We start from the raw sequence: 22867 nt of genomic DNA, 5'->3' as shown, positions 1-22867 counted from the left end.
TCAGGTGACCCGGGTTCAAATCAAAGTTAGAGCAGTGTTCGTTTTTAGCCAGCTAATGTTAGCTACAGTTTTCTAACCTTAACTTTTACCTTTTCCGAACCTTAACCATTAGGACAAACCTTTTCGTAACTTAACAATAACCTTTCCCTAACCTTAGCCATTCCATCAAAACTCAACAATAAGCTTTTCTTAACCTTAACCAAGTATTTTAGCTCACTTACTGGCTAGTGAGCTAACAGCTAGCTTGCTCAGTTGCTTGTATGTGCTACTAATTTAGGAAACGCTCTGGTTGGTTGTATTAGAGAAGCTCCTGTGGGTTGTAACAGAGGGTTGGAACAAATGACTTATGTGATTGTATGGATTGGAGGACTTGTTGGAGAAAAACACCTTGAACTCAACAGGCCAGACAGTTTTCACAAATGCGATAGAGAATTTGCATTAATTATTGCAAAATCAAAATGTTGAACTCCTAGAGGGACTGTACAGTGAGTAGCCGTATGTGACCCTGACTGTGTCTTCTTTCTAAACGTAGGCAGTGTGTGTGTGCTAAGTAGAGTGTGTATGTGCAGCCAAAAAATCACTTTTATTTTCAAATGATGGCTGCCCCCCATTTGTAATTTTCTATGTTTTCTTGTGTAGGAATGAAGGAAGCAGCCCTGATTTGGACCCAGTCGGACAGCCAGCCCCCCTATCAAGACTTTCCTCTACAGTGTCACTGATTGTATGAGTGTGTGTGTGTGTGTGTGTGACAACGAAAGAGAGAGAGAGAGAGAAACAGCAATAGAGAGAGAGAGAGCGCGCAAATATGAATCTTGGATCTGAAGCCTAAATGTGTTGATAAGGACTGGAAGCTTAACTATGTACATCGTGTCTAGAGTTCACTATACTATATTCAATATTCACCATATTATGTTATAAGGTGTGTGTGTATATATTTAGCTTGGAAATGTGACTTAAGACAGAGTAGGGATGCAACAGTTTACGATTTTGATCTTTTGATTATAACATGAAGAAAAAGCATCGGTTTTATCGTGATTATGTGTGTCTATAATCTATGAGTCTATAATCAATGGCTTTCTAGTAACAATTATTGGCTGCACTTTAGTTTTTTTCCACTTCTGGCATTACGACTGTATTGTCTGTAATTTGCTCACTGGGTCGAAACCTATCGTACCTGTCTGGCCAGGAATGGGGTCTCCTCTCTTTGTGGTCTTTTTGGGAGTTTTTTCTTGCCCGCTATGAGAATTAAGTCGGAAGGTGTCGTCCTGTTTATGTAAACATGTAGGCATGTAAAGCCCTTTGAGACTGTAAATGGTAATATTGGGCTGAATAAACCTGAACTTGAATTTGAACTGAATGCAAAGACTCCTGAAAATTCGAATCCATTTTACTCCCCAATCTGTAACCGCTGCTGGTTGTGAATCTCTTTGCTGCTCTTGCTAGTCCTGTAGTCCTCGGCCCTCTGCTTCTCCTGAATGCCTCAAGCTCCACATGTTAGTCGTATGGGTTATCTGAAGGTCCACGTTAGCGACACTAGCCATCGTTACTTGACATGAACGCTAATCTTAGGGTGCTGGCAACAGGAATAGACACTCCGATAAAGCACAATCCAAACACACTAGCTATGATGAGACATTTTACATGTCAGCATCAATGATACTAAGATGAGCCAATCAGAAGTCACAAGGAGTGTTTGTCAATTGCTGGCTAGCACAGCTTTGTGCAGATGAGGGATTCTTTTTGGAGATTACTGGCCCTCCTTATGGGGCCAGCCTGGCATGCTGAAAGTGGATGGTCTACACCCTATTGGGTTATTTTAGGCAACACAGATAAGTTGAGTCAGGACTGACAGACGTCCCCGTAGCAGGCCAGGTTGCAGGGGATTAGAGACCCTGCTAAGGAAGAAAATCTTGACACAATTTAGAGTCATTTCAGCTGGTTCCTGCCTCCGATACAATCACTGTGAGACCGGTAACCCTGAAGCTGGGTTTTATCAGTATTAGATCACTTTCCCATAAGGAATTACTGGTCAGCAACCTGATGAGTGAATTTTGCCTTGACATGCTGGGTTTATACGAAATTCTCCCTTTCAGCTACTCCTTTTCTCATGCTGGGGCAACAAAGAAAAGTGGGGGTGTAGCACTAATTTATAATACTGAATTCTCTCCTAACATGCTCAGTTTACCTAATTTTGCTTCCTTGGAGTTTCTCTCCATGAAATAATCCTGCACTACCTCATCTTTCCTCATAGTAGAGTTATATCACGCCCCAGGTCGCCCTAGTCAATTTCCAGATGAGCTCTCTGAATTTATCTCTAATATTGTGACTGCAGTGGATAAAACCCTGATACTGGAGGACTTAAATAGTCACATCAATAGTCAGTTCCGGTGCTCTTCATAAAGCTTTCACAGCTATTTCACAGTCTAGATGTCTCTCATATAGTTGACACTCCCTTCTCAGCTCTATTATTATTTGTAAGGTAGTGCTTCCATCTGTGTCGTCTCTACCATGGTTTGTAGCTGTCGTCATATTAATGCTTCTATGCTTCACGGCTGCACTTGCTGACCTGCCTCCAACTGCCCTGACCTCTTTCACTGATCAGCAAGGCTCTTTGAGCGAGTTGATGGACAGTAGAAATTCTAATGATACCGACATGTTGATTCAGTAGGACTCAGGTGACTCGTGTAAGAGATTCGAACATAACTGGTGTGCCACTAAACTTGAGGTCTTGTCTTGCCTGGCATGATAGCCTGATAGATTTTTAACATACCATTTCCACAGCCAAATCGTTTACTACTCAAAAATCTATGACCTTAACAAACCCAGAATCACTCCCCTCAGATTACTGCTTTTACAGAAACTGATTTTGTTGAATTTTGAATGCAAATAATACATTCAACATAGCCTACCAAATCAGCTCGCTCGCATGCCCGTTTGTCCGTCATTGATCAAGAGATGAATAAGGATTTGCACCCCTTAACCCAGTTGATGCTATCCCTTTAAACACACTTTCTAATTTTGTGTACCCTGCTAAAACAGCCTCTCTAATCTCCCATTTCTCTGCTGCTCAGCTTCTCGACCAGATGTTTTCCAGTCTGTTTGAAGGGTTTTAGCCAGGCCTCAGATGTTTTTATTCTACTGAAACCACGCTTACTAGAGTGACAAATGATCGCTTACTAGACATGGACGCTGGTACTACCTAGATTCTTATCCTACTTGATCTGAGTGCAGCATTTAACACAGTCGATTATACCATATTTTTAAAGCGCTTGGAAAATTGAATTGGTATTTGTGGCCTGGCGCTGTCTTGGCTAAACCCTATCTCTCACTATCTATCTCTACTATTTCTACTACAATAATGTGACCTCTGAGTACTGAGAGCTTAAGTATGGTGTTCCTCAGGGGTCGGTCCTGAGCCCTCTCCTTTTCTACATGCTCCCTCTGGGTGATAACAGTCATAGTTTTAGCTTTTAGCTTCCATTGTTTTACTGCCTTACTCAAATCTTCATCCCCACCAAGCACAATGACTGCTCTGCATTGGCTAACCTTGAAGCATGTCTGTGTGCTATTAAAGCTTGGCTATCTTAAAATTTGCTGATGCCGAAGACTGAGATTCTGGTCCAAGACCAAAAGTCTTCAGCTGGTCTGTAATGCTGCTGCCACAATCCTGACCACAACAAGGAAGTTTGACCACATCACACCTGTCCTGGCTTCCCTTCATTGGTTGCTAATTCATGCCTGGGCAGATTTTATGGTCCTTTTATTGAGATATAAGATTCTACATGGGATTGTGCCGGCCTATTTATCTGACTGAACTATAGCCTCCATCCTACACTCCCAAGGTGCTGGTCTATTAGCTGTTCCAGGCAGTCAGCTGGCCACCGAGTCTTTTCCTACCATTCTCCCTTCCTCTGGAATGGTCTCCCTACAGAAATTAGGAAGGCAAACTCTCTTGATACCTTTAAAATTAAATGTAATGGATAATATAATTTGATTTGACCACTGAGGGAGGTGCTGTCTCTGCCTCTAGTTTCTGCTAGTTTAAACATCACTCTTCCTCAGAGTCTCTCTTCCTCTCTACCTTCCAGGTATACCCGACCCCTCCAACAAAAATGAATTAAAAAAGCTAACATCTGCCTCTACTAGGACAGTATTATGCTAGTGTATGCCAAAAGCATAAAATTGCAACAGAAAGTATAGGCCTTTGGGTGTTGAATCAACCGTAATGACAGAGCCAGACCAGTAATGCTGAGGTAGCGCCTAAGCCTCTTTTTGAGCCAAGAAAAACCCTAAGGCTGAAGTGTTTTCTCCTCTCTGTTGGGAAATGTAGCCCCCGCATAAAACCCTCTACTCTAAACACACATTCTTGTGGGATGCTCTGACAGGAACAAGCTTGTCCAAACATAAGGCTGCAATATCAGGAAAAATCAGACGTAGATACCACAGCTTCTGAAATGTTTCTGGTGTGAAGACCACTGTGTTTTAGACTGCGATTAATACTGACATTAGTTTATTGCTGCATCCCTACAGTAGAGATAGCCATAGTAACTGAATGACAGCATGGAGATCAAAGCATAGTGAAAGAAGTGAGAGAGACAAAGGGGAGGTGGATGAACATGGTACCTTCATTTTCGATTGTGTCGACTGCATCATTGACCAGTCGAATGACGGTCACTATGGAGGCTTGTGGGGAAAAGAAGAAGGAGACAAGTTTTGAGACACAGTCAGAGATTAAACGCCCGCTGTGGCGCAGGTCAAGGGCCAGGCATTTGGCGTTGCTCATGTCTGCCCACTACAGCCGTTCCTGTTTGCAGAGGAGACTGCCCGGCCAGAGTTTGGCACTGTCAAGTCTTCTTGCATTTTTTGGATGTTTTGGGGTATTTTTTTACATTATAATGTCAATATATATAGAGAGAGATCTTGTAGGTTAAAAGATAAAAACAGGAAAGTGAACAAATAAATGGAATTTGACTTCAATACAAAGGTAAGAGAACAATATAAAACAAAACCAGAGAATATAAAATCATTAACACTAAGGCATTTTCACTGCTTTTTTGATGCTGACAGAAAACATTGTTCAGCTGCTGACACCAATCAAACTTTAGCAAGTGGAGCACAAGAATGACAATGACAACAATGTTAATATGGCAGAGGCAAAATTCCTTACATAATTCAGCAATTATGTACTCTGATGGTTATGGACGAAAAAAAAAAGGCCACTTTCAACTTAGGGCAATTCTGAAATGTAAAACCATGTCTCATGTATTAAGAAATAGTGAGATAATGCAATGGGATTTACACACAAAGCCAAACACATACGTCCAGCACATAGAGCCACAATCACAAAGCACCAACAACATGTAGTGAAGCGATCCAAAGCCCTACACCTTTTCCATGGCGCTTACAATGACTTCAAACAATTACAGGATCTACATCCATGAACAAGGTCTGAAGGAAAGCAACTAATATTGCATGAATAATGATATGCAAACAGTAAACTTTCAAAAAATAATCTTGAAATATATTAGCAGCAAATAAGATCATGTAAAAACACAAAAGATCAGACAAGCAAAGCAACATTTTCAAAAATAACAAAACCTAAAAAAAACAAAAACAAAAAAACCCTAGGAAATCCATTTCCAATTGGGATTTTCCAAGAGTCACAAACCATTATTGGTGCAAGCTGTGCAAAGCTGGATAAGAACATATAAGAACAAATCAATCGTATTAACAGTGTAAATGTCTGTGTGTTTCTTACCGTTGTCATCGCAGGAGTCAGACTGGAAGGAGCTCAGTGATTGGACCTCAGAGTTACTGCCTTTGTTGCTCCCTGAGAAACAGGTGACCTCTTCAGCCATGTCCACCATCTTACCTGCAGAGACGGATCAGGTGTTCAGGAGATCAAGTGTCAGATTCACAGAGGCCTCTCAAGAAAAAAATGTTCTCAAGGACCATTTTTTTCTTCATGTTTGCCTTAAGAACAGTTCTAATATTTTGTCTTAGCCTTCCTCTATTGTTTAAGAAAACATTTATGAATAGCTCTAACCCTAAAGTTCTCAAATTTGTCTTAAAATTCCTACAGTGAGAACCTAAGTCTCTAATTTCATATATTTAAAAAAACAGCCAATTATTTCAGGTCTTCAAAGGTTCCCCTACATCTAACATTAAGATGAACCTTTACTGTAAAACCAAACTTTATTTGGTTTAGATTGCAGAAGGCCAATGTCTCATTTAACATCCAGCATTTCATGCACTCCCTTATTTAAGTCAACTTTTTTTGCAAGACACTGAAGGACACAAACAGGAGGACAGGAAGGGAAGGAAAACATTATCATTCATTTAGCCGTGAACACATTTTCAGATCAGATGATTGGATCCTAACTCGCAAAATTCCAGGAATTGTCAAAAGTTGGAAACGTTCAATGGGAATTAACGGGAATATATGGAAATTGACAGCAAATTAAAATGAATAAATTGGAAATTTGTAACACTGCAGGGTAGCTTACAACAGGGAATTTAAATGTAGTTTAAAAACACATCTTGCGGCATAATCTGTGTTAAAACAACCAGATTTGATGCAAATTCGGTTGAGTTTCTACCCTGCACTGTGTATTTCTCTGTGTACAATCCTGCACACAACAGCAGGATGACTGAAGCCACACAACTCCCACAGACTGTCAAGTTTTGATGATATTACTAGAGGTAAATATATTTGATCTATGGTATTAAAGTTTAACTAGCAAAAAATTAATCAAAATGGGTTTATACAGGTATTTATTAGTTATTTATCCAACATTCATGTTTTTTTGTTGATCAGTGAATGAATCAATTAAAGTTCTACTCACAAATAAATCAAAGTCAAAAATGTTACTTTTTAAATTTTCATTAGTTTGCGCACAAAATGTTTTTATTTCTGTTTGTATATGATACAATGTGTGTAAATTACCCCAAATTTCCAGTTACTTCCCGCAAATTCCCTAAAATTCCCATATGTTCCTGTTTACTCCCATGGAAATATGTCCAAATTCCTCCAGCTTAAATTCCCATGGAAAGTTTCCGGAAATTTGCCCCAAATTTTCCACCCCTTTGATACCCTGTTAATAGGTAATACTAGCACACACATGCACACACACACACACTCACCCTCATCGCTGTCCCAGGGGCTCTTGCGTATGGAGTCGCAGTCGGAGCGGCAGGGTGACACCGGCGGCAGGTTGGGGGCCACACTGCACACCACCACCCCCCTCCTGGTGGTCCCTGCCAGGATCCGCGGGGACTCTGGGTGGAAGGTGCTCATCTCCGTGTGTTCCACACCGCGCCCGTCCGCCATCTTCTCCAGTGTGGAGCGAGGGTCTCCTTGGAAACAGGGCGTGTATGCCATGGGCCTGACCGGGACCTGTGGCGGCCCCATCAGCCCGGCCCCTCCGACCACGGTGGGCCCCAGCCCCTCCGAGTACAAGTTAAGAGGGTCTCCTGGTGTGCAGCGCAGGGTCTTGAACTGAACGCCGTTGGCTTTGTTCAGGAGCGCCGCTGTGGCCGGGTCCTGGACCAGAGACAGGTTGTTCCGCGAATAGTTCTTCTGGAAGACCTTCTTGCGGAAGGCGATGAAGAGGACGATGAGGGTGATGATGACGAAGAGCACTACCGCAATGCCAATCAGCTCCTCCTTGCCGACCACAGCGTGGCCGGCCTGCATGTCAGGCACGACCACGGGCCGCAGGCTGCATCGCTGGCCGACAAAGCCTGCTGTGCAGTTACAGTAGAAGGAACCATGAGTGTTGATGCAAACACCGCCGTTGTCACACTCGCCCTCGGGGTTGTTGCGGTCACACTCATTCACATCTTCCTCACAGCTGCAGGACGGAGAGGAAGAGGAAAGAGGAAAAGAGTTAGTGTGTAAATCACTTGGCCTGTCTCAAGTACTTGCTCCTGTATGGATTGGTTGCCAACAAGTTCAGTTTTAACTCACAACACAGTCACTTTGCCTGTATAGTGTGATGCAGGGTTGTGTGTAGACTACCGACACATTTTTAGTGCCATTTAGTTTCCAACATAACAAATGTTCACTGGTGGAGGCTTGGAAAGGAAAGAAACTATTTTAAAAGAAAAGGACACAGTTTCAACTCATCTGTCCTGCCCTGTCTTAGATTAGAGCAGCTCCATTCAATGCTGCAGTTTTAGAGAATGGCAGCTGCAGTCCAACTTGGTTCAGTTTCCAAAGAATCCAAGGTTGCAAAAGTATGGAGTACTTCAAATTATCACAAAAACCGTGATTGTGGACTGTGCAACGTTTGGCTGGCTTACCACAAGCAGCATAAGCGCTATGCATGAACACCTAAATAAAGGACACAAAGGCACTAGGACAGGCAGAAAAAGCAAAACCACCATAAGTGTTTATACTTTTCAATAAGTACTTTTTAATAGTGGTAGTAAAGAGCTGGTAATGAAAGTTAGCAGTGGTTACAGTGAATTATCAGAGCAGCTACTCTTGCAGATTGACTGCTTCTGAAACCCTGTCCATCTGTTCACGCTGTAAACATGTTGCACTTTGTTTAATATGTCCACCTAACTTTTTTTTTTTTTTTTTTCCCATGATGGAGTTAGCGGTTTACACCCACAGTTTGGCACTTTGATATGTAGACATTGCTGCTTGACGCTTGGCAGCTTTTTGGCCTGTTGGTGAGATATCGAGTGTGAAACGTATTGCCCTGTTTGCTAGCCAGGTGATGGACAAATCAGTTTAATTTTATTAAAGTCAGTCTCAAAAAGTGCCAAAAGTGGGCCAGACTGTTGGTGGTGTGAAGCTTAAGGCCCTGTTGGTCTGGTGATGGAGCTGGACCCTTCGGAAGCTGTGACTGTAGGCGGTGAAAAATACAAGGCCATCGTTAGAGGACATGCTGAGAGACATTATGGTCGAGTTTCAAAATCTGTGTGGATTCCCATCACTTAATTTCGCCAGGTTCTCAAAGAAAGAGGATTTACTTTTAACACTTTTTTAGATTCTGAATTTAAAAAGGCTTTGATTAAAGAAGTTGATATATTTGTGTATAATAATATGTGTGTGTGAGTGTGTGTGTGAGAGAGAGCGAGCATGTATATGATTATATTCAACGCTGAGTGTGTTCTTCTGTCCTGTTGGTTACCATATTGCATTTATGCATTCTGACACAGAAAAAAATCTAATGGCAGATAGGTATGAAGAACATGACAAACAAACGGCAGCTGAGGCACATTCTGGTGTTCAGAGGAAACTGTGGCTTAAGTTAATACTGCCACCATGTGGCCTTAAGCAGTAAGTGCAGTCAAGGAGAGGCTTTTATGTTGCACTGCAGTCACAAAACAGCACAAGGTTCACTGACGAGAGGATTATTAATATATTTAAAAGTTAAATATAAATAACATGGACGCCATTACAGTGATATGGTGTAAAGTCTCTGAGAGTTCATTTTGATATTGTAGTGGAATGAATGGAAACAAATGGCTGGATAAAAGGTAGGAAAATGAAGAAACATGCAGATATTAGGCTAAACATGCGCAATCACTGGTACTTTGAGTTCCTTTGATCACCAAACCAGCCTTTGGCAAGCGAACCAAACCAAACTGGAAACCTGTGTGTTTGTTGTAAGACTCACGTCAGGCCCTTGAAGCCTCTCCGGCAGCTGCACAGGAAAGCATTGCCAATGGGCTTACAAACGCCACTGTTCTGACACGGGTTGGGAACGCACGCTGTTATCTCGACCTCACAGCGCCCTCCGGTGTACTGGGGGTGGCAGCTGCATGCAAAACCTGGCAGATGGGGGAGGAGGGAGAGAAAAGAGAATTAATTAACGCTCCAAGCATGAAGAGCTGGAACCATAGAATTTGAATGGAACTGAACGGTCACTGAACCGTTTGCAGTGATGTTCTGGAGCGGAACATTATTTAAATTTATTTATTTTTCCTATTTTTGTGCTGTAAAAGTACCTGAATCTCAGAAACTGTAACAGCTACACCAATGTGGCACATATGTTCAGAAATTCAAGAAAAAAATGACACCAGTTGGCCAGATACCACCATCGTAACAACCAACTTCACATTCTGGCCCATAAGTTCTGAGCCTTAAGTTGCGAGACAAAAAGCTCTGACTTGGTTCTCTGCAATTTCAAATGTTGTCTTGAATAGATTTTGCCCAACCTTGGTACACAGTATATGTAGATGCCCCTGTAAACAAAACCTAACAACAGGCACATTCCTATTAAGAGTTTTCGTCTACGGGGTATCATTCACTGTGTAGAGCATGTTTTTGTTATTTCCTTTGCTTCTACTGAAAACACAACTCTCGGAAAACTAAATTTTTCCCCAAAGTCCCCATGAAACGATCTCACATGATCGCCAGTGCATGTTAAATAGTGACGTCATCCTGCACTAGGGGGTGTGAATTAAAATTTCAACTAATAAAACCTTTGTAAATCTTTAAACATCCTTTCTTTGTAACATATTCCTTCAAACAGAATTGTGTTTCTCTCCCAAACAGAAATCCTGTCGGTCTGCACCTGTGAATAATCCTCCCCTGCAACATGTCCTGCCCAAACCTCCTGTTTCAACAGGAATAAATTCAAGAAACTAAGAGTTAATTTCTTGGGGTCTATTACATTTTAATATTTTATAAAGCCTCAATTTTATATTACTTAAGCCTGAAGACCTTTTTCAGTATTTTTTCAAGGCCTGTGCCCTGTCTGCGCAGCCTGCAGTGTTTGCTGTAGTGCCTCCTACTCACCACCGGAGGGCAGGCTGGTGCAGGTAGCTCCATTGTGGCAGGGCTGTCGGAGGCAGCCGTCCGGGTAGAGGATGCAGCCCAGCTTCAGCTCGGTCAGACCCACCACCTCAGCGTAATGCGAGCGCTTGTTCTGCAAAGGCAGCTCATTGTTGTTCAGCATGATGGAGTCCAGGCAGCCCTGGAAACCCTCCAGCACCTGCGGGTCCCTCTGGGAGTCGGTCAGGCTGCGAGGGTTGGGAGGCTGCACCTGGAGCAGGTCAGAAACAAGGAGCTAGACTGGGTTTGTTTCTCCATTGTCAATTGTTTTTTTAAATTAACCTAACATGTATTTACCTGGGCAGGACTTAAAGAACCATACTGGTGATTTTGAAAGTCTAGCCCGCTGTCTACAATTTACCTACATTTTACATTATAACAAGCGATTCTGCAAATCACGAGGGGGTAATAGCGATTTTACAGCATATAATCAAAATCTCTTTACTTTCAAATATGAATTTGAATTCTGTGTGCTTTTACAAATATTAATAATCAGAGAGACCATTTCACTCCTCCCAAATCAAGTCACCAAAAACACAACCGTGCTACTGCTTTTAGGAAAACTAATGTGGAGGACTTTATTATGGTGTTGAAGTACTGGTGTGAAAAAAGTCTTCAGTCTCTCAAAGTTCATTTTCATAGTGGAATGTGCAATGTCCTGACCAATATGTGTAATACTACCTCATGAACAAGTATAATAACATACTGCCTTACCCTCTTTGTTTTTTTTTTTACTATTTATTGTTATTTATCACCAGTTGAGGCTTACGTTGTGTTTTTATTTATTTATGACATCTGTTGTGCCTGTCTTGTCGTAACATTTGTTTATTCTTGTCTTTGTGTTTTTTATTTTTTAGACAAATGCACCCTCAGTTGTGGCACCTCCAATTTCGTTGTATAGGTGACTGTACAATAACAATAAAGGCTATCTTATCTTATCTTATCTTATCTTATCTGGAATGAATGGAGACCAGTGGCTGGATAACAGGTAGGAAAAATGATACTGGAGTTCTAAATGTGAAAGACATACATTTTGAGGGTGTTATGTTAAACCTGCAGAATAACTGGTATGGTCCTTTGTGAAAAACTTTTTCAGAATGATGGAAACGGGCAGTGAAGGTAGATATTTAGTAGCTTAAAAATGTAAGTAGCTGGGGTTCACCACGTAGCTTTAAAAATCCAAGCTTCCCTAAAAAAACTTGACTTATGTTAGCATGACCTTTGAAATAGAGCTTCTTGGGGTAGGCTTGGGCTGATCGACAATTGAATCAAAAATCGCAGATGGATGGAATCCATCGCAATTGCCAGTTTAGCTGCCAATGGTGTATGATTTGCACTCGCACCCGTCGGTAGGTTTGGTTTACAGTGAGAGAGTCTGCTTACTTTTGTGAGGACATTTTGGGTGGTCCTCACATGTTGTTCTGACTTACAGGTCAGAGTTTAAGGTTAGGGTTAAGGTTAGAGTTAGGGTTAGGTTAAGGTTAGGGTTAGGCATAATTTGGGAAGAACACCTTCTGCTGAACTGGAGTACATGACATCAGCCGAGGGGCTCCAGTCCACTCCAACTAGGGGCAATCATTCTACATAAAGAATCTCATTCATGGTGTATTTACTGCATGGAAAATTATTTGGGATATTTGGCTTCACCTTAAAATTAGTTCATGCAGCTGAAAAGCAGTATGGAATATATAATTGATAATAATCCTCAGCCACTGGCTTCCAACATTGGCCACTAGAGGGTGCTATGTCACCTGAAAGCTCTCTATACCAGCTACAGCTACTCATGGACTCTGACCAGTGCGCCGAAGTAGATGGTTCGGTCCGGGGCGAGGGGCTCGATGCGCGGCGGTCCGTGGCGGCGCTCCACGTAGCTGTCGTCCAGCGCCAGGCTGGTGAAGTTGCGGTTCAGTTCCAGCGCCACCGTGTGCCAGCTGCCATCGTTAATGCGGCGGCCAGAGATACCCAGCATGCCAGGACTGTCGCTGTTGCCACCAGGGCTGCACACCAGCTGGAACCAAAGCTTCCCCTCCTCCAGCTGCACACACACACACACACACACACACACACCAGGAGAAGCCTTTCATGTTATTTTCCAAACACGCAGTTCATTTAAGAAAAATTATCTTGTTTACTGCCTCCATGCCATCAATCTTTCATATCAACAGCTCTGATATTAAATCCCTTGTTAAAATTATTTTCATGAAAAATATGCATTCAGTGTTTTCTGAGATTCTACATCAGTTCTCTTTGATGAGCAACTATAGCTATGCATATCAAGCAGAACGTGCATGAGCTCTGTGTTGTTGCTCTTACAAAAAAAAAGGCAGGCTTGAAAAATGTTAATTATGACTTTTGCTAAGTTAAATAAGAGTATATTTATGTGCATGTGAGTGAGTGACGCCTGGTGATGAGCTAGGAACAGAAAAAACACAGGGGAGTGGTGCTGAAGAGAATTAACCCCCAAACTAAAATCCAGTGACAAACATACCAGAAATCAACTTTGAAGAATGAAGAAACTTTGAAGTCTCTGAAAGTTCATTTTCATATCAAAGTGGAAGGACTGAAAACCTATGGCTGGATAATGATGAGTGACAGTTTTATATTAAAAGTTACATTGTATTTAATTCCCATGAAATTATATTTTATTTAAAAAAGTAAATATATTTAATTGATCACTACAAGTTCAATTAATTTTTATAACATCCACCCCTCATTGGATAAAAGGTGGGAAAAATCATATCAGAGTTCCACAATACGGCTACTTGCCTCAGTATTTTGTTGTTGTTATGCTAAACATGAAAAATCACAGGTGTGGTTGTTTCACTTAAAAAAGTCGGTGACAATCAGAGAGCAGACAGACACCATGAAGCAGAATCCCTCCATTGTTAGCACAGCGGAACCCCCTAAGTGTGTGTGTGTGTGTGTGTGTGTGTGTGTGTGTGTGTACCTTGAGCACAGTGCATGGGTCAGTGTGTGTATACATGATGATTCCTCGGCTCTGCAGCGTTCTGATCCTCAGACTGAGCCTCAGCTCTGCCCTCAGCCCGTCAGACACCCTGTACTTGATATAGCTGTTACCTGAGAAACTCAGAGACGTATGTCCTGCACACACACACACACACACACACACACACACAAACACAAAACAGATGTTTTTAAGAAAAATACCTTACAAACAGCTACGCAGGCTGTTACATAGCACATGCAAGCAGATCAAATCCCATCGGTCGTGTCGAAAATGGCCACCACAGAGGTGTGTGACATGGTGTTCTGCAGCGTTGCATGTCAATGGAGTGAGAATAACATGTGATATGTTGTTGAATCTTTTTTCACACGTTATGATGGAGAAATGCAATCTGCCGTAACTGTGATCAAGTCAATCAGATGGAAAAAAACAGGGTTGTGGATTCTCTTCTCTTGCAAACACATACAATCACACACACTCACACACACACACACACACACACGGACCTGCACACTCTCCCAGCTTTCCTGGTGGACACTGGCATGCGTAGCGCCCTCTGGTGGCCTCGGTGGAAACACACTGCATGTCTGCTGGGCAGGACTGTTCCTCACACTGCTCGGACAGAACTGCACAACTGGCATCTGTAGAGACACGGGAAAATACAAGAAACAGAATGCATGATGAGACACATCAGAACACCAAGTGCCATGAAGAACATGAGCTGAAATGTTTCATTTAAACAGAGATGGCACAATTAAAATGTCATGAGACTATTTCAAACTTGCATTCCTTTACCCTAGGCTATCCTCAGCCGTGGGCTTACTGTCGCCCAGGGTTTAGGTTAGCCTTGATTCACTCTCGGATTTATTGACCTAGGCCCAGGAGAAAGCCCTGGGTTAAGGATTCACAGCTGAAAATCGGAGCTCAGCGTTAATGTCTTCAAAACACTCTTGCTTTTCTTAAGTATTCTACGGCTGTTGTTCTAACCTCGATTCATGTGACAAACCTGAACCCTGACTTTTTGAAGATATCTCCAGAAAAGCATAGATGACATGGGCTCTAGAGGGCCTTGGGTTAAAGGTGATTACCCCACATTGTAGATTGCAAGTGTGCAACGGCTATTAGCCCTAGGATAAGAGGGTTGGAGGGGGTGGGGGTGGGCGCTGGTTCATATCCCAGGGCTAAGTGTAGTGTGAAAAGGGTTATTAAAAAAAAAGTACACAGTGCCTCCAGTCTTTGCTGTTGCATATTCCTATTTATAACACTTTTCCCTGTCAAAAACTCATTTCAAATGCATTCTGAGACTGTGTTAACATTTCCACAGACTCACCAACTGTCAGTAATCCCACTTTATAAGTGGGTGTTTGAGCTAGTAGCCAACAGCAATAAGCGTCTAGAGTCCCTGAAATAGCATGACAAGAAGAAGAAGAGGAAGGAGAAGAAGAAGAAGAAGAAGAAGAAGAAGTAGATGCAGCAGCAAGACAAACTGAGTGAACAGGCAGGAAGTCTTTGTGCTTGTGTGTAAGCTACAGAGGCTGGAGCAAATATCTAACTACAGGAATACATTGCCATTTTACAAATTATGCTGTCATTAGAATTATGCATGTGAAAAAATTCATTATCTCACACTCTCTTAGACACCAATTCAGAAGCTTTTCAGGGACTGCCTCGGGATGGGAGGTGCTCATCCAGAGAGCCGAGGCATACTGAGAAATGTTGGAACTATATTATAAGAACTATCAAGCCCATTCATTCATACTCTAAAAACTTTGAGACTGATTAAGAAAGATATGAAACAACCAGAAGAGAGAGTGGAGAGTTATGGATTTTTCTCCATGATGTGCCTTTGGCCTAAAACAAGTATTTGAATATTCCTTCACACTCAGCAGTCACCAGTGAGAAAAAGCATGTCCCTGCTAGGTGCTGCCTACCTGTGCATGTGCAGTGTGAGGTCCGGTGGAAGCGTGGCGACACAAAGCTGACCCGCGGTGTGCTGTAGGTTGCCAGGTTGTGGGAATCCAGGATGATACTTTGCTCACACTGGGCCCCGCGGCACTCTAAGCCTGAGCAGTTCTTATCCAAGATGGCTGACACTCGGAGAACGTCCTCCAGCTTCCGTCGTGACGCGCTGAGCTTCTGGGTCAGGTACGCCGCTTTGTAAAACCCACCCCCGGCTGTTTCCACGGCGACCAGCAGATCCAGCTGTTGGGTCCCACCGACAGGCTGCAGACTGAGCACGTGCAGGGTGTCCTGCTGCTGGGAGGCGGCGGCCTGCTGCAGCACCTTCAGCACACTCTTCAGGTGCGACGCCACAAAGTCATGCGGCGCCACGCTCTCAAAGCGCACGGTCACCGCCTCACGCAGCATCTCCGGCGACGCCTGCTCCACATGCACACTCACTGACACGGGCACGGCGAAGCGGCCATCGCTCACGCTGGCATTGAGCGAGTAATGGCCTGCATCCAATCCACCCAGCGCGATGATCTTGCCATCACGAGGACTTATCTTGAAGAGGCTCCGCTGAGCTGGGGGTGCATGGCCAAACGTCAGTGCATCGTACGGGTCAGCGTCGGTCGCATGGAGTTGGCCAATCACGCCACCAGGAAACTCATCCTCCATGGTAACTATGTGCACTTCTAGAGGCAAAGCCACCGGTCGGTGGAGGCTCTCCTCGATCACCCGAACTGTCAGCATGGAGGAGGAGGACAGTCGAGGTTTCCCAGAGTCCCTCACCTAGGAGAGGGTAGGACAGAGGGAGAGAGAAGATGGAGGGGGGAAGAGAGAGGAGAGGAAAGAGAGAAGTTTAATTAACACAGCAGAACAGCAGAGCTTAATAAGACCAACAGAATGCAGAAGAGAGAAATACTAAACAGGACAGTATTCAATTAGCATAACAGTAATTGCTGAATAAAACAAGCTGCTGTGCACGGATTGTGTAAAATCTTTTAGAAATGACAGTAAAAAAAAAAAAAAAAAAAAAAAAATTATCTCCAGAAAGAGGCTAAATACAGATTCAGAAAATTCTTTTGTAAAATGCTTAAATGTTTTAAAACAAGGTAGTTATTACCTGTGCTAACAGAGTTGGACAGGGGTTTTGTCTTCAACCAAAATAGTCTGCTTGTTTATCTGTTTTTTTTGTAGCAGGATTTCTCCAAATGTTGTAAATGGTTTTGCACAAAACCTTGTGGAAAGGTTAGTCATAAGCTGAGAAGGAGCTCGTTAACTCCTCATGCTGTGGGTGTGGCCTATCACAACAAGGTGCATAACTTTCCGATGGATTCATGTAATTTTAACTGTTTGTTTGAATTTATTTATTATTAAAAGCATGAGAAGCAGGAGTTGTTTGCATAGTGCTGGCAGAGATATGTACTCCTGCTCAGAGTGAAAGGGGCCTGAGGACCAGATTGTTGCGCTTTTTGCACCAAATCGAATCAAATTGAAAGCAACATTATTTGAATACTTCGGCTTCTTAATGTCCCTTTTGAGGCTTTTGCCATCCTGCTGTTCACTTGCTGGCAATCGTGCGCGTTAGGAACTGGTGTGATAATAAAACCCTTCAAGGTCAATAGCATGCATTCATTTTATGTTTGACTAAGCACTCTGGATTTGTTGAATAGATAAGAGGAGAACCTCAGCAGCTCTGTGGCAGAATGGAAAAAAGACTCTTTATTCTACCTGGATCTGAATGATGTACTCGGTTGCCAGGTCTCTCCTGAACACCTGATTGGCCACCAGCGTCCCGTCTCTCTCCAGCACGAACTCTCCGCCTTCATTTCCCGACATGATGCGGAAGTCAAACGGTGGGCCGTTATGGGAGGAGTCCTGGTCGATGACGGACAGTTGCAGGATGCTGGTGCCAATTGGCTTGTTTTCCTGGAGGGAGGGGGGTTACACATCATTAGCCAGCTGCAGTCAGTGTTTCTTTTCGTGGCGTCACAATATGGTGAAAAGTTTTCTTGTGTTCATCATCTGGACTGAAACCCATCTGTCGAAATCTGACAAGAGACGTGTTTCAAACCTTGCCATCCAGACTTTCTAAAATCAGTGTGGACAAAATGTCAACATGGCAAAAAGTGGATTTGGGCTGGCAGTCTGAACAAGGCCTATGAGAATTGCAATCAGTTAATCTCATAAGCTAACAGTGTATTGAATCTTGAATCTCGTGCTCTAAATCTTGTCCAACATGTATCCAGCCCTATGCAAGACCGTGGACACACTCTGACACTTCTTCAATTGCCTCTGGAGTTGCCATTTTTTAAATTGAGGTCTTAGATTAGTAAATTGGGTTAAGGTTAGGGTTAGGCAGGAGTTGGCTGTGGTAACACTAGGGAAAGGCTGTAGAAAATGAATTAAGTCAAAAAAAAAAAAAATTGCTGACCAGGTGGGCGAATAATCAAATTAATCGTTTTATTACTAAACCGGATCAACGTTGTTCCTGTCAGCTCAGGAATATTGATTGAATCAGGCTGATGGTGTCTTTCCAGGACACAGAGAAAGTTATTTGCCCCTATTTTTCATCTCACTTAGATTATTGTAGTGCTCTTTTGACTTCCCTGACGGTCATCGTCAGGTCATCTAAAACCCCGTCAAGAGATTTTTAACTAGCTGGCCAGCCCATATCACTCGAGTTTCAGTCACACTCCACTGGCTGCCTGCTCACTTAGGAACTGATTTTCTTTTAGTCACTTATAAGGCCTTGCAGGGCGAAGCGCCTGCATATATTGCTGAGCCTTTGAAACCCTGTCAACCCTGAATGTGTCTGCGCTCATCTGCCCTCTAACTCAGACAAGACTTAAACAGAGTGGAGGGCAATCAGGCTTCTGTGTTGCCAGTGACTTTCGGAAAGGCTGACTCCATGGACGTTGTTAAATCATGTTTTAAAGCTCAGTTGTAGTTTGCCACACTGAGTCTTACTGAGTTGCATGTTACTGAATTTTAAATTTCTGTCTATAGCTGTATATGTTTTGTTTTATGCTGTCAGGCACTTCAACCTCTGTTTCTGAGAAGTGCTATTTCAATAAAGTAGGGCTGTCAAAGTTATTAAACCCCTGCAATGTCACACATGATGCAACGCATGCTGCCAGCAGCGAGCTATTTGAATACTGAACACAGACAAAGTGAATGACAAGACAACCTGAGGCTGAAGTTTTCTTTCATGAAGCTCTCTGATGGATCTCTCGACAGAGATAAAGTCATATGGACAGACTGCAACGCTGACATGTCGCTCTGTCAGAGCCCAGCGAGGTTAAAATATCAGCTGAATGACAAACATGTTTATGTTATCTTCCAGTAAAGGCGGGGTGTAAAGCGGCGGTGCTCGTCTGGGCTGTCAGGTCACTCTTGTTGAGTTGATCCACAGGTTGACTCAAGCTGTCAACACAAACAAAACTGACCGATGCAGTCGCTAAATGGGTTTCCATGAACTGTCGGCCCATCAGCTTTGTTGAAGACAATGGCTCGAGAAACATCAGATTACATCGAGGAATCCATCATATAAACCCTTTTAAGGAGCAACAACTACTACACAGCAGTGACTGGCTAAGCAAGCGAGTAATTTAATACATTTTTCAATATGTGATTAATCCACAAATTACTTTGTGATGATTAATGTGGACAGCCATACAATAAAGTTATGATTACTAACGCACCTTCAGGGGCCAACAGGTGCTGTCTAAATTTGGGGCAAATATTCACAGATTGTTACCCTTGTGTTTGTGTGATTAACACTCTAATCCTCAAGTTTACCTGTATGACCGTGGTGAGGTTCGCTGGGGAGAAGATGGGTGGGTTGTCGTTGATGTCGGAGATGTCTATGTTGACCATTGCAGTGGAGGACATGGCTGGGATGCCGCTATCCAGAGCTCTGACGACCAGCGAGTAGCCTGAAACCTGCAAGGACACAAACAGAGAGGGACTTGACAGTGAAGTATCCGTCTGGGTCACAACGGCCACTTCAACCATTTAAAATGAGTCGCAATGTCTAACACACTTACTAACAAGTTCTGTGGTGAGCTGAGGGATGCAAGATTTAAAAAAAAAAAAAAAAAACACTGCATACTGTTATGACTTTAACCATATGCCTTTGCGTGAGTTGTACACTAGGGGAAAGCTATCCCAATGTTTGAAGTACTTTCATGTGCTTGAACGTCGTTCATTATTTTAATCACATCAATGAAAGAACTAGCTGGCCAGCCCATATCCACTTTATCAGGTCCAGCTGTATAATCTAATGCAGTTCAGTTCAACAGCTATAAATTCTACTTCTTAATAAAGTTTATAATGTTCAGTTTGTGTTGACATTGTGGAGAATGTGTCAATTTAATTCTGTGTTTATTATTGAGGTTGTAGTTTGCAGAGGTCTTGTACTGGACTACATTATAGTGAGAGGTGTTTCTATTTTTTTTTTTTTGTCCCTACACTTTAGATATAATGAGGGGGACAGAATAATGGAAACAGCTCTCAATAAAATGCAGTCCAGTCCAACAGCAGCACTAACTATGAGCTCAATGCCAAACACAGAAGTGATTGAACACCTCTATTACTGTGACAACAAGAAAAGCTGAGCATTATAGACAGCAGAAAAGGAAACTTTATGGCACAACAGCTGGATTGGATTGTACAGGTGGAGCTGATAAAGTGACCACTGAGTGGAAATTTTTGCAGTTCTTTAACAAAATGTGTTGAAAATCTTGCTACTGACATCCTGAAAAGTATTGTAACATACATATACACCCATAACACTGTAAGACCAACTGTGACAGAGACAGTGATGTTTTCATTTCATTGGCGGATTTCTGTCCTCCCATGACACAAGGACGTCACCGTGCTTTGTCAATTTCCTTTTTTAACTAAAGTCACTCTGGGACGCTACGTTGGTTCACCTGGTAGAGCACGTACCATGGATCGAGGCTACGTCCCTGACAGATGGGCCGAATGTCTGCCCTGTACTGCATGTCATCTCCTCTCTCTCCGCTGCCTTTACTGTCCCTCTCTACTGTCACTATCAAATAAAGCGTAAGTGCCAAAAAATAATCCCAAGAACAAAACAAACAAACAAACAATAAACTCACCCTGATGTCCTTTAAATTCCACCAGATTACTCTAGTAAAGTTTTCCATCTTGTATGTAACTTCATTATTGTAGAATTTGCTCCCATTTCATGGCTTGTTTAATGGGATCTAGTAAAATCAAAATGGAGCTGTTTCATTGTAAATTAATTCAGTCACACATTTAGCAGCGGTGACAGATATTAATTAGGCGTTAGCACAGATTTTTCCATGCTTGGCTGTGCTCATGAGGATGAATGCTGTACCTCATGGTGCCGATATGGAGCTCCTTAACCCGGTAACACCAAGTGAAATGATATTTGATGTATGAGTTTCTGACGCCTCGACACCATCAATGTGATCACACTCCTCCTGAAAAACCCGACGTATATGATCTGATACATGTCTTCTGCCCTCTGGTGGATTATCTGTGCACTGCAGCACCAGAGGCCTTTCCACTGAGACATGCAAAGTGGACGATGTAAATCACAGTTTTGAAAAAGTTACGATGATGCAATGCAGCGGTGATGTAGCCTAAATATAGCAGATACAGAATATGTATGGCACTGTCGTACAATATGGAAAAAAATGTCTTATGTTTGAAATTACTTGAAGAAATAAATAAAGGAAACACAGAGTTTAATGCGTTAAAAATGTTGTGTTCTGTATATTTGGCTTATTAAAAACATGCTGTGCACAAGAAATTGCAACAAACTCTGGATGAATAAAATACTATGCAAAACAAAACTCATATATGATCAGTGTTTGGAGCTCTGCAGTTATTGAGTCAGCAGAGCGTCCATATAGTGTAGGTTGTGTTGTGTTTTTTTTGTTTTTTGTCACTTTAGTTGCTGGAACTACACATTCTTCTCTGTTTCATCCTGATATGAATCTAATGCAATGAAAAACACATTTCCATGTATAGTCTATGAATGCTAACTCGATGCAGCGGTGACTAATTCATCATATGAACATAACTGCTGTGCGTCATGGTGCATGAAGAATAATGAAATCATGTTGGTACAAATTTATCTTTACTAAGGAACTCAGAGAGCGGCTCTACACTGAGTTCAAGGGCTGATGATTTGTATGTGTGTGTAGAAGACACACACATGACCAGGAACTGTTCACTGCATTCCCTGCATTCTCTCTACAAAATATAGTGCATTCTTGAGCACAATAAAGGTAAATAGCCTAATTTAGAAATCACTGGTGTTGATACAAACATACTAATCACTTAGTTTTGATATAGTTTATGTTGTGACTATTTAAAAAGCAAAATCAGGGCTTGGAAATGAGCAAAAATCTGGATTATTCTAGTAAGGTGAGAAGAAAAAAAAAATCAAGCATAATCGTGTTTTATTTTCTAAAATGAATTCATCCATATATTCATTACATGTAGTCACATATTCATTTACAGAGGAAGGGGGTTAAGAAAGGTGGAGAAAATGGTTTACGGCTTTCCCTTGTGTTCATTATCTCTCTCTCTCTCTCTCTCTCTCTCTCTCTCTCTCTCACTAACTCAGTCACTCGCTCCCTGAGATGCTCAATCAATATGAAAATGAAAAAGGATGAGAGGATAATTGATTGGCCACAAGGAATACACCCATTGATAACATATTCATTTCAATCCCACCTCAGTCCCACATGCGCCAGGTGTATCTCACACGCCATCACGCCCCTCTGAGCAGGCCATCTAATCATGATTTGCGCTGTGTGCCAAGGCGCACAAAAACAGGGCCTGAGTTGTTGGCAGACAAAGATGAAGGGTGGTTTCATGGACTGAAAATGCTCTGAAGAAGTTATGGTCAAACCCACACACACACACACACACACACAAACAAACCTTATTCCCTCAGCATGCCGTTCACTCTTCCCTGAACCAGCTGCAGGGTATTTTTCTGCTCATCCCTATATTGCTTTATACTAAAGGCCTAATGAAGCACACTGGAGAGCAAAGCAATAACTAAGAAACACAACAATAAGCCACTACCACAGAGATACGCAAGAATAAACCAGCAGTAAACAACTATGACCTGCTTAGCAAAGAAAAAAATAGAATAA

The 22867-nt window shown here is 42.4% G+C and overlaps 1 protein-coding gene across 2 annotated transcripts in view; it reads right to left on the bottom strand.

Annotated features, from left to right (window-relative positions):
• fat3a (FAT atypical cadherin 3a) overlaps positions 1 to 22867 on the bottom strand; it is a 143306-nt gene that overhangs the window by 6717 nt on the left and 113722 nt on the right. The window contains exons 17-27 of one of the 2 annotated variants that reach the window (XM_030066256.1): positions 19503 to 19646; positions 17433 to 17630; positions 15689 to 16490; positions 14264 to 14398; positions 13740 to 13894; positions 12588 to 12827; positions 10757 to 11003; positions 9633 to 9786; positions 7144 to 7853; positions 5759 to 5872; positions 4624 to 4683 (exon numbers count right to left, since the gene is read on the bottom strand). In XM_030066256.1, coding sequence (XP_029922116.1) covers positions 4624 to 4683; positions 5759 to 5872; positions 7144 to 7853; positions 9633 to 9786; positions 10757 to 11003; positions 12588 to 12827; positions 13740 to 13894; positions 14264 to 14398; positions 15689 to 16490; positions 17433 to 17630; positions 19503 to 19646 — 2959 coding nt within the window. The remainder of the gene's footprint in view (positions 1 to 4623; positions 4684 to 5758; positions 5873 to 7143; positions 7854 to 9632; positions 9787 to 10756; positions 11004 to 12587; positions 12828 to 13739; positions 13895 to 14263; positions 14399 to 15688; positions 16491 to 17432; positions 17631 to 19502; positions 19647 to 22867) is intronic. The other variant, XM_030066257.1, reaches the window with a different exon arrangement.

Source organism: Myripristis murdjan, chromosome 13, assembly GCF_902150065.1.
Source record: "Myripristis murdjan chromosome 13, fMyrMur1.1, whole genome shotgun sequence".
NCBI lineage: Eukaryota > Metazoa > Chordata > Actinopteri > Holocentriformes > Holocentridae > Myripristis > Myripristis murdjan.
The sequence above is the reverse complement of the archived record's forward strand: the minus strand, read 5'-3'. Positions and strand labels throughout refer to the sequence as shown.